The sequence below is a fragment of the Apium graveolens genome, chromosome 10 (assembly GCF_009905375.1).
Source record: "Apium graveolens cultivar Ventura chromosome 10, ASM990537v1, whole genome shotgun sequence".
Classification (NCBI taxonomy): domain Eukaryota; kingdom Viridiplantae; phylum Streptophyta; class Magnoliopsida; order Apiales; family Apiaceae; genus Apium; species Apium graveolens.
In genome coordinates, this window is record NC_133656.1 from 77,209,168 (window position 1) to 77,220,051 (window position 10,884).

At 35.9% G+C, this 10,884-nt stretch overlaps 1 protein-coding gene across 17 annotated transcripts; it reads left to right on the plus strand.

The window, feature by feature from the left end:
• On the plus strand, positions 1-2,834 carry LOC141689971 (4-hydroxy-tetrahydrodipicolinate synthase, chloroplastic-like). Of its 17 annotated transcripts, none has more exons than XR_012562624.1 (5): positions 1-305; positions 523-782; positions 1,515-1,681; positions 1,739-1,816; positions 2,425-2,834. XR_012562624.1 is itself a non-coding variant. In XM_074494528.1 (5 exons), the coding sequence occupies exons 3-5, from the start codon at positions 1,675-1,677 to the stop codon at positions 2,708-2,710; spliced, it is 351 nt and encodes a 116-aa protein (XP_074350629.1). In that variant the 5' UTR covers positions 2-305; positions 523-782; positions 1,515-1,674; the 3' UTR covers positions 2,711-2,834. The 17 variants fall into 17 exon arrangements, 3 of the variants coding, with proteins under 3 accessions (XP_074350629.1, XP_074350627.1, XP_074350628.1); XR_012562616.1 differs by having other exon boundaries at positions 1,515-1,677; positions 2,297-2,834; XR_012562618.1 differs by having other exon boundaries at positions 1,515-1,677; positions 2,344-2,834.
• Positions 2,835-10,884: the final 8,050 nt, after the last annotated feature.

A 10,884-nucleotide genomic window follows, 5' to 3' on the forward strand; every position in this document is an offset into this window, starting at 1 on the left:
AAATTTTTTGTTCCCCCTGGCCAAATTCTTGTTCCCGGTTTCCACTTTTTATAACCCTATCTTTCAGCCTCTCACGCTAACAATCCCATCTCTTTATCGCCTCTCAAACTCATGTCTTGCCATCTATCTAGCCTCTCTTTTCCTCATCAGTTTCAAATTCTTGTTTCTTCTGTACAATCAAACCAGAGCTTAAGAACCCTAATCGAGGTCGATTTTGAGTTATTCAAAATCTGAGTTGTAATAATTTTTACAATTAGTTTGATTGGATGTTTTTAAGAGGAGCGTCATCTTATTCGCTCGAATTAGTAAGTTAATTGAATTCTTTACAATTTCATGTTTATTTTTATTTTTTTTGAATCCCCAAAATTTGTGATTGTGTACTATTATTTAGGGTTAATAAATATTTTTTGAGTTACATATGTTATATTTTGAGATTGGGGTTTTGTTTTAGAACTGGGTGTTTAATAAGCTCTATTTCTCATTCTAATCGCTTCACCAATGCTTTTACCTCTCTCGGCTTAGGCTTCGGAGTTTCTTAACAAAAATTGTGAACATTTGGATTTTTGTGTAACTAGACAACACAAAAGTGAGTAATGGAAAGAACAGTTGAGACGCAATTGTGAAGAGTTGGATTTTTGGGGAAGAAGATTGGTGGGAGTGTGAACAACATCAGCACCTTAACTCAGTTGTGTAAGAGTTTTGCAACTCAAAAAACTTGTACTATAAAGATCAAACCTGGAATTGCCTTTGTTCTTACATCTGATGTCAATGATCCCATTGTGGTAAGTTCATTTCATTACTCTCTTATACTTTGACTTGTATGATACTTTTCTTGAAGTTACAAAAATTTGACTAGTATGATGTGCTTCTAAACTTAAAAGGATAATTTTGTTGTAAATGAGTTATTATTGAGCTAATCTTAGTTGTCATGAATAGAGGCCAGGATGAAGTGTTACTCTGCAGCTTGGATTTTATTTATGGTGACACTGTCATTTTCAGATTTTGTCATGGTTCAGCTTGAGTTTTGGGTTGTGTTGGACATTGCAACCTTTATATTATTATTTTTAGCTTGGAGAGCAATGTCGGTTTAGCATAGTGATAATATTTACTATTTTCCCATTACTGCAACTTTCTGATGATGGTTGATTGAAATTTAAGTTTAAGAACAGTCTTAATTCTTTATGATTGAGCTTCTGTTTCACGAATTTGAGCCACCTGTATTTGTTCATCCTGAGGTAGACCAAAAAATAGTAGCTTCAGTTATTCTGGGGGTGCTGGAACTCGTCTGTTTCTGCTGACTAGCTGAAGAGCTAAACCAGTTGTAAATGACTATTTCATGTGTGTTTGTGAAATAGTTTTCCCTGTGGTTGCTTATTATACATTGAGTTTCTTTTAGGAAGTATGTAATATTTGAAATGCAGAAATCGTTTCACAAGGAAGTAATTAACCTGAAGATTTAACTTTGACCAGTTTTTAGTAACATGAATTTTTGGTTACTAATGACTGTTATGCAGGTTCCAATTGATTGGAATTAAAGAATTGATAGGAATTTATTGATTGTTTTGGACCGGTTTATAAGGGAGTCATCGATGATCGGATTAGTCCTGGTGTTGCAGCTCATCAGATAATGGCTATGAAGTTACTGGATTTGAATACAAGACAGGGTCATAGAGAATGGTTGGTGAGCATTTTACATTTTTTAGCTGCTGCATTTGTTTATATGGTTAATTTTTTTTAGCCTTTTTGGTGGTCGAGCAGAAGATGATGATGATGCCGCCATTGGCTTCTTCTTTTCTTTAGCTGTTACACTGCCGAGGTACAGTGCTAAACTGCTACACATTTTTTACGGGGAAATATTCTGAGTTTTTATTTATTTGGATACATTTCAATAAAATTAAATTATTTAAATAGGTTATCTCCCCGACCAATTTTTTGATTTTAAATTGTTCTTTAATTTATTACACAAACAAATATATATTAATTTTAATTAAAAACACTAACTTTAAACCCGTAATCTAAACAAAATACAAAAAAAATTTGAATACCCTTGTAATTTTAATCATCACACTTTGAGCAAGATCATAACTTGTTATCTTGTTTAATTAACAAACTAACTACACAAATTCGTACGTTATTAATGTTTCTTTTACAAAAGTTCATGAATTCATGATAAACTTAGTCTCTTAACATGCTAACTATAGATATATTAGCACAAGGAAAATATTTTGATTTTTTTTCCTTTTAATTTGGCATCAGTATCAGTAATCTAATTCTTTTTTTTATCTACACAATTTAGGTGCAAGGTTCACTAATATATATTGTACCTAACATATTAAATTCTAGTATATGACGAACTTTCACCGATGACATAAAGTCTCTCAGATTGATAACTGCCATCAAAACTCCTTATCTGCCTGATGGCAGATTTGATCTCGAGGCATATGATGCTCTGGTGAACATGCAGATCGAACATGGGGTTGAAGGTGTCATACTTGGTGGAACTACTGGTGAAGTCCAGTTGATGAGTTGGGATGAACATATCATGCTAATTGGTCATACGGTCAACTGTTTTGGTGGATCAATTAAGGTTATTGGTGATACTGGAAATAACTCAACTAGGGAAGCTATTCATGCCACTAAGCAGGGTTTTGCAGTTGGAATGCATGCAGCTCTGCACATTAATCTAAATAGGAATATGTATACAAATTAGTTATTGTGTACCTTAATGAGAATGTTTAGAAATAGATTTGAAGTTATAGGTGTAATTCTTGTAGAGAACCTTTGTATTATAAATTTAATTTTAATTTTAAAATAACAATTAAATTAATATAATATTATTTTATTTTAAAATTGATTTATTATAAATAATGAGATTAATTTTGTAAACAATTGTGTGAAACCCACTTAAAAAAATGATGAAAACTGTTTTATGTCTCACTACACATATTTTTTTAAAAAAACTGTTGTCTTTTGATATTCTTTGCAATGGTTTATATCTTTTACATCATTGTCTTTTAAACAAAAATTATTCACGACAAGGGTTTAACGAGTTAAAAGAAGGTAGACAACAGTTGAATAAAGAACGGTTCTTTAAAGAATTTCCTAATAATGGTTAATATAGAGTACCGTTGTGAATTCTTTATTGTAACCAGTATTAAAAAACGTTGTTGAATCTCGCTTATTACAAGTGTATAAACAACCGTTGTCCAACTTTCGATCACACGAGTGTTGGATAGACAACGGAAACTCTACCTGTCACACAACGACAAAAAAACAGTTGTATGTGTTAGTCTCTTAACAATGTAACAAGAATTACAGAAGGGGGGTTGAATGTAATTCTTGAAACTTTTTCCTGAATAAAAATGTTCTAACTCAAATATATATATAAGTGTGAATTGATTAGCAGAATGCGGAATAGTTACTTGAAATGAATCAAAACACAAGTAATTAAAAACAAGAGTCTTTAAAAACTTTCTGGTGGATTTGAATGATTCCACCAGAGATATATAATATATATCGAGAGAACTCTATGTGCGAAAAGCTCACAGCTGCTTACAAAATGATAACAACTAAGAATGAGAGAAATGCTAAGTGTGCAGCTTACAAATGTTTCCCTCTTTCTATCTGAGTTTCTTAGTTACTATTCTATTGCTGCTTATTGGTTTATATATCACCAAGATTACAAAGTAATAAGACAGGATAAAAAAACAAAAACTATCAAGTCTAATACAATGCTACTACATTACTCTGTTCCAGCATCTTTGAATATCTTCATAATAGCATGGAAATGGCAATACTTCTTTGTTCTCGAAAACCCAGTTGAATAGACTACCACATTCCATATGCATACACTCGACGCATGTGACTGTGTTGTCACTGTCAACAGATATTTGAATTCTTTATTCGTTGGGTTTATGATCATCCGTCGAGTTAATGATCATCCGTCGGGTTGTTGATCATCCATCGAGTTCATTGTTGTTTATCCGTCGGGTAACAATTAGGCACTTGACTCCATTTCATTTATGCAGAATTACAAGACATCATCTATGTATAATTAATCAACCTATTCTGTATATCTAGTTACAATCAACATGACTTAAGTACTACTACAGATTCTAAACAATGTGTATGCAGAAATGTGCTACAGACTTATTATTACATAAGCTACTCACTCGATGGATAATAAGTCATCATCCGTCGGGACTGAAATGAGTTATCCGTCGGGACTATAATCCTTATCCGTCGAGTGTTACATTTTCACTAAGTAAAATCTACCAAGGTGTTTTGTTCATGAAATCATCAAGTACACAACATATGCACAACAGTCTCCCCCAATTTATGTATACTGGAATTGTATCCATAAATTAAGAGATACTTGATGGTAACAAAACACTCTAAAAATACAACTTTAAAAGAAGGTAGATAATACTGATAAGTGCTTCAATTAACAAAATGTACAAAGTTTTGCTCACAATCATTTTCAAGATGCTCCTCTAGCCTGAGCAGATTTATCTAGTTCCTTGAAGGTCTGGATCTCTTTCCAAGCTTTATGTTTTCTTTAATCTGATTTTGGAGCTGCCTGTGGAATTCCAGTTCATCAGATTCTGAGAGATTTAGCTTTTCTTGCATTTCCAAGAGAGTCTCATTGCTAGAGATGCTCAATTGGTCTTCTAATCTGAAAAATCTTCTCACTCCTTTGTTATCCATGAACTCCATCAGCCAGTAGGACCTTAGATGCACTCTTCTCCTTGTGTAAGGGATGATTAGAGTCTTTGAGAGTGCATCTTTAGCTCTAACACTCCTTAGTTCTTCAATCTTCGTTAGTACCAATCTTCTTGCAGTAACATTGAACCCAAAGTTCTTCGTGAAAGATGAATAAACCTTAATCAGTACATCTTGGCTTTCTTGAAGGATCCTGTGAAGTGGCCACTGTATCTCCTTTCCTCCCTTGTACTTGAACACTAACCTTTCAGGTAGGTTTCTGTATGCATCAATTCCTCTCATTTCATCTAGTTCATCTATATAGAGGTTTAGATCAGAAAACTCCTTGATGTCACATAGGTACATATAATCTCCTTTATTGACTTTAGATTGAGCTTTGACTAGAGATTTGGATTTGAGAGGTGACAACTTCACTTTCTTGACTGCTCTTGACTTTGTTCTCTTTGGCTTGTTAAGGATTGGCATATTGAAGTCGGGAATTGGTATGTTCTCCCATTCTATTGGCTCATCCTTAGGCACAATAGGTTCACCATGAATGTTCCTGTAAGGATCTACCACCTTGATATCTTCAAATACCACAGAGGGTTTTGATGCTTGAGTTGTAGTTGAAGTGGACTCCTTGGGAAATTGATTCTCCAATTCCTTATCAACAATGTCCAGTTTCCTTTTGGTTCTTTTAGCCAATTCCTTGATTCTTGGAGACTTCTTCTGTTATTCAACTTGCTTCTTTGGATCTTAAGATTAAATGATTTCAGATGGTTAAGCAGAAATTTGTTGTGATGAATTTACAGCATGTAGCTTGGCCAAGATAGCAATTTACTCTTTCTTTTGTTTAGTCTTTTTAGCATCTAGAGCAGCTTGCTTCTTTTTCTGCTTTAATCTGGCCTTTTCTTCTCTCTTTGCTTAAGCAAATTGAGGGTGTCCAGCCACTACACAAATTTCTTTCCCATTCCTGAAAACTTTAGCAATTCTCTTTTTTAAAGTTGAATCAGATGGATCTTTGTAGAAAGCAATTGACCTTGACAGAAGCTTCTTTTCATCAGGCTTAGGTGTCTCATACATAGTATCCAAAGTGTTCTTCAGTGATGATTTTGGATAGCTCACCCTTGGTTTCAGAATCATTTTAGCCTTTGGAGATTTGATGCAGGATGACTGTCCCCTTTCCAGATAGTTCATGCTCATCTCATTCACAGAAATTTGCTTGACTTGAGAGTGATGGATGGCTGACTTTACTGGCTCCTTGACTAGTTCAAACTTCTTTTGTATATCCTTATCAATACTATCTGTTGGCTGCTGCTGCATTTATCAGATCTAAAGTTGGCTGCTGCTGCATTTATCAGATCTATACTATCTATAACTCGTGGCTTTGAGATAGTAATTGAGGGCACAATTACTTTACTGATTTGAATTTGAAGCTTCTCCCCATCACTTGGTCCTTTCTCCCCCTTTTTGTTATCATCAAGTTGATTAGAGGAAGGGGTTTGAGCAGCCACCAATTTTTGAAGTAAATCTGTCTGTTGGGCTTGATGAAGATGAATGGCTGTTAAAGATGCTTCCATGGCTGACATTCTTGTATCCAAGGCATCTATCTTTGTTGCAAGATCAGAATTTTTCCTTAATTACCTCTTGATGTCAAACATTGTAGCTTCTGGAAGCTTAGAATCCATCTTATCTGAAATGGCCTTCTTCATCTCCTCAATATCACCCTTGATGGTGTTTACATCCCTAGCATGTTGGAAGCCTTGAATTTGTTGAAGTTGCAGAGAGGCTAGATGTGCCTGAAGGAGCTTCTTGGTGCTGGCATTTGAAGTGGTTTGAAGAGCAGTATTTGTCTGATTGATTAGTTGGATCAGGGTTGTCTTGAAGTAGTGCTCATCACAGTGTTTTGAAAATGTCCATGATGGCATACCTGATCTTGAACTGGAACCTACTTCTCCCCCTATGTCCATTGCTTCATCTTCACTATCCCCACTTTCATCACCAAGGAAATCAACTGAGGCACCAGTCTCATAATCCACATCACCAGCTGTAGAGGGCAAAGCTGTGATGGCATCCTTAGCTCTTATCATAGACTGGGTGGTATACACCAGATTGAGCATCCTTTCTGCATTGTCATTGCCCTGTTCAGCTAGAAGTTGATAAGCTGGAACAGGGTGAATAAATGCCTCAACATCAAGGGAGGTGGAATCTATAACAGCTTTAGGTTGCTGAGATAGTCCCTCCCTGTCTGCATCCTGGACATTCATTAACTCACTAGCAATGACATCCATCCTTATAGCTCCAGTACCTGCATTTCTCTCATTTTCTCTCTTTTGTTGCATCAGGGTCTCACCCTGGCTCCCCACCCTAACACCCTCACCTTCACCATCTAAGGTGGGACTCCTCTCACTTTCTTTTGCCAATCCTGAAGAAATGGATTGTATAATTTCTCTCATTTCCTCTCCTTTTTCCTGGGAGAAACTCAGACTCTCACTCATAACACTCTTCTCTCTCAATCCTAATAGTGACTGTACAACCACTAATTCTTCTACACTTGAAATAAATGAAGTTTGAAACTGTGCAGAGATACTCGACGGATGAGTGATATCCATCGGGTGAGTGGTTTTGCTATCCGACGGATAACTGCTGTTAAGCTTATCCGTCGGGATACAATCACGACTCGACGGATGAGCAATATCCATCAAGAGAGTAGAAATGAATGAACTAGGAATGGAAACTATTGTGGACTCTGTGCGGATTGAAGATATTTTGGGCACAGATGATTCAACGGTTCCTGAAAGAATGGACAAGTGAGCCAACAAATCATCTAAAAGATGATGCTCACCTGCACTAGATTTTGGCTTTCCCAACAAAGTTAAAGAAGGGGAATCAGGAATTGATGTGTTTATCATATTCAGATACAGTGAGTTTGGTGTTTGAGGTGCTTCTATCACTAGAGATTTTGGCTGTGACTCCACATATATTGGAGTCACATCAAACTGAATTTGTAAAGGTGCAGTGACTGTGTCTTTAACACCAGTTTGCACAGTGTGTGTACCCTGTGCATCCCCAAGGGTTTTAGATTTCTTCTTTCTGGCATAAGTTTGGGGTGAGTTTGTGTCCCTAACCCTCTTGGCCTGTGCTCTTGGTTGAGAGCTTTGTTCAATAACTACATCCTTTGGGAAGATGCAGCTAGAAATGAGCTTTTATCCTTTTTAAGTACTGCAGTTTGTTGGGAAACTGAAATGTGGCTAGGCCGGGAACCACTCAACTCTCCATCCTTATCCTTAGGGTTTCTTTTATGTTCACCCCTTCCCTCACCTGTCTTACCCACCTGCACACTCCCCTCTTTGGTTTTGGTGGATTTTGCAACTGGCATCTTTTGAGAGATACCAGAGGGGGCTTTCTTTGATTTGGTTTGTGAAATTTTTCCAAGTTTGGTAGCTTGGGTAGGCAACTGTTTGGTCATTGATACAGTTGCAATAGCTACACTGGAACTCAAAGAAATTAGTGAGGTTGGAGTAGTACTAGGGATAGATGAACTTACCTCACTTACCTGAGGTGCTTCCATTACAGGGAAATAGAGCAGTGGCACCTCCTTGTGATGATTGGCCCTGCTCAAATCTGCAATGAGCCTTCTCTCTTGAACCCAACAATCTAATTTGTTGTTAGGGTTCTCAAGCACAATACCCTCGGAGAGATGGTTAGCTAACACATAAAGAATCTAGCATAATACACATTCTTACCTCTCTTATTTAACTCTCCTAGATTAAAACATAACTCAAACAAAACAAGGTCACTGAAATTATAGAATTTATCTGTAACTAGCATGTAGAGCATGTTAAGCATGGAGATATTGATTGAATCAGAATTACTAACTTTACCTGAAAATTCCTTAGTCACTACATCACACATAAAACTCCATTCCTTCCTAAGACCCAATCTCCTAATGTCACTTAACTTAGAAGTAGAAAGAGCATAGTTCATGGAATTAAGCATATTAATTATATCAGTATCATTGTGTGGTGAGGTCACAGTGTTATCAGGAATCTTGAAACATGCTTTTATAACATCACTATTGATACAGAATTATTTACCTTTAATGGTGAGTGTGATTGTCTTATCTGTTGAGTTGTATGTAGCAGTGGTCCACATCTCTTCAACAACTTCACAAAAGATTGTGGGTGACTCCAGCATGGCATAGCTAAGCATGCAATTCTTCACAAAGTCCATCATCTTGTGATAGTCACCAGATTGCTGAATACCCTTGTTTCCTAATGCAGTGAAATTGTTCTTCTCATAAATGAACCCAGTTTGAGACATAATCTTGACATCGGGCGCCATTGTTAGAGAATGAGAGCTTGAAGAGAAAGAGTAAGTGCTTTGAAAGAGAAAGAAATTGGAGCAGTTGATTTGAGAATGATAAAAGAAAAACAATTGAAATGAAATAAGCTTTTATACTATCTCAAAAATAATTGCTAATACTAAAGTGAAATAAAGTAACCAATTAAAATTGCCTAAAATAGCCGTTTAAAAATAAACTGTAAAAATTCCACCCATTATCCGCCGTGTTATGCTTACAAACTGTAAGTATACTCGATGGATAATGTTCAGGGAATTAACGGCTGAGATTAAGACAATTCGACGGATGAGGATAAACTGTTATCCATCGAGTCATAAAATATTCCAGAAAAATAATTGATTTTTATTAGCAAATAGTATACCAACGGATGATCAAACTCGATGGATAAGGATCATCTGTCGAGATGCAAATTTTGACTTAGCCAAAATTTCATTCAAGACTGAAAAGTCAATTAAATCTCTGGCTGCATTTCAACTTGCAAATTATCTCATATAGATTTAAGAATAATTAAGCATACCTAACTCACTTACCAACCTTGAAAAGGTGGATTCATCCAGTGGCTTGGTAAAGATATCTGCAAGCTACTTCTCACTTGGAACAAAATGTAGTTCCACGGTACCATTCATTACATGTTCCCTTATGAAGTGGTACTTGATATCTATGTGCTTTGTCCTTGAATGTTGTACTGGATTTTCAGTGATGGAAATTGCACTTGTGTTATCACAGAAATAGGAATCCTCTCAACTTGCAAACCATAGTCTAGCAATTGATTTTTCATCCTTAAAATCTGTGCACAGCAACTGCCAGCAGCAATATATTCAGCTTCAGCTGTAGAAGTAGAAACTAAATTTTGCTTTTTACTGAACCAGGACACAAGCTTGTTTCTTAGAAATTGACAGGTTCCTGTTGTACTTTTTCTATCAATTCTACAACCTGCATAATCTACATCTGAATAACCAGTTAGATCAAAACCAGAATCTCTAGGGTACCAAATGCCAAGTTTTGGTGTTCCCTTGAGATATCTGAAAATTCTCTTAATAGCTATTAAGTGAGATTCTCTAGTATCAGCCTGAAATCTAGCACATAAACATGTAGCAAACATTATATCTGGCCTACTAGCTGTTAAGTACAGAAGTGAGCCAACCATGCCCCTATAACTTGAAATATCCATAGACTTTTCAATAGTGTTTAATTCAAGCTTAGTTGCAGTGGCCATGGGAGTTTTTGCAGATGTGCAATCCATTAGATCAAACTTCTTTAAAAGATCAAAAATATATTTAGTTTGACTAATGAATATTCCATCACTAACTTGCTTAACTTGCAAATCAAGAAGTAAGTTGGTTCTCCCATCATACTCATTTCATACTTACTTTGCATCAATTTGGCAACCTTTTTGCAAAGTTTATCATCTGTAGAACCAAAAATAATATCACCTACATAAATTTGAACAAGGATACTAGAGCCATTAACATTTCTAAAGAATAAAGTTTTATCTACAGTACCTCTTGTGAAATGATTTTCCAAAAGAAACTTTGATAAAGTGTCATACCAGGCTCTAGGTGCTTGTTTCAGTCCATAAAGTGCTTTCAGAATATAATAGACATGTTCTGGAAAATTTGGATCTTCAAAACCAGGAGGTTGACTGACAAAGACTTTCTCCTCCAAATCTCCATTCAGAAAGGCACTTTTGACATCCATTTGATAGACCTTGAAATTGGCATGGGCTGCATAGGCTAAGAAGATTCTGATGGCTTCAAGTCTTGCAACAGGAGCAAATGTTTCATCAAAATCTATTCCTTCTTGTTGATAATAGCCCTTAG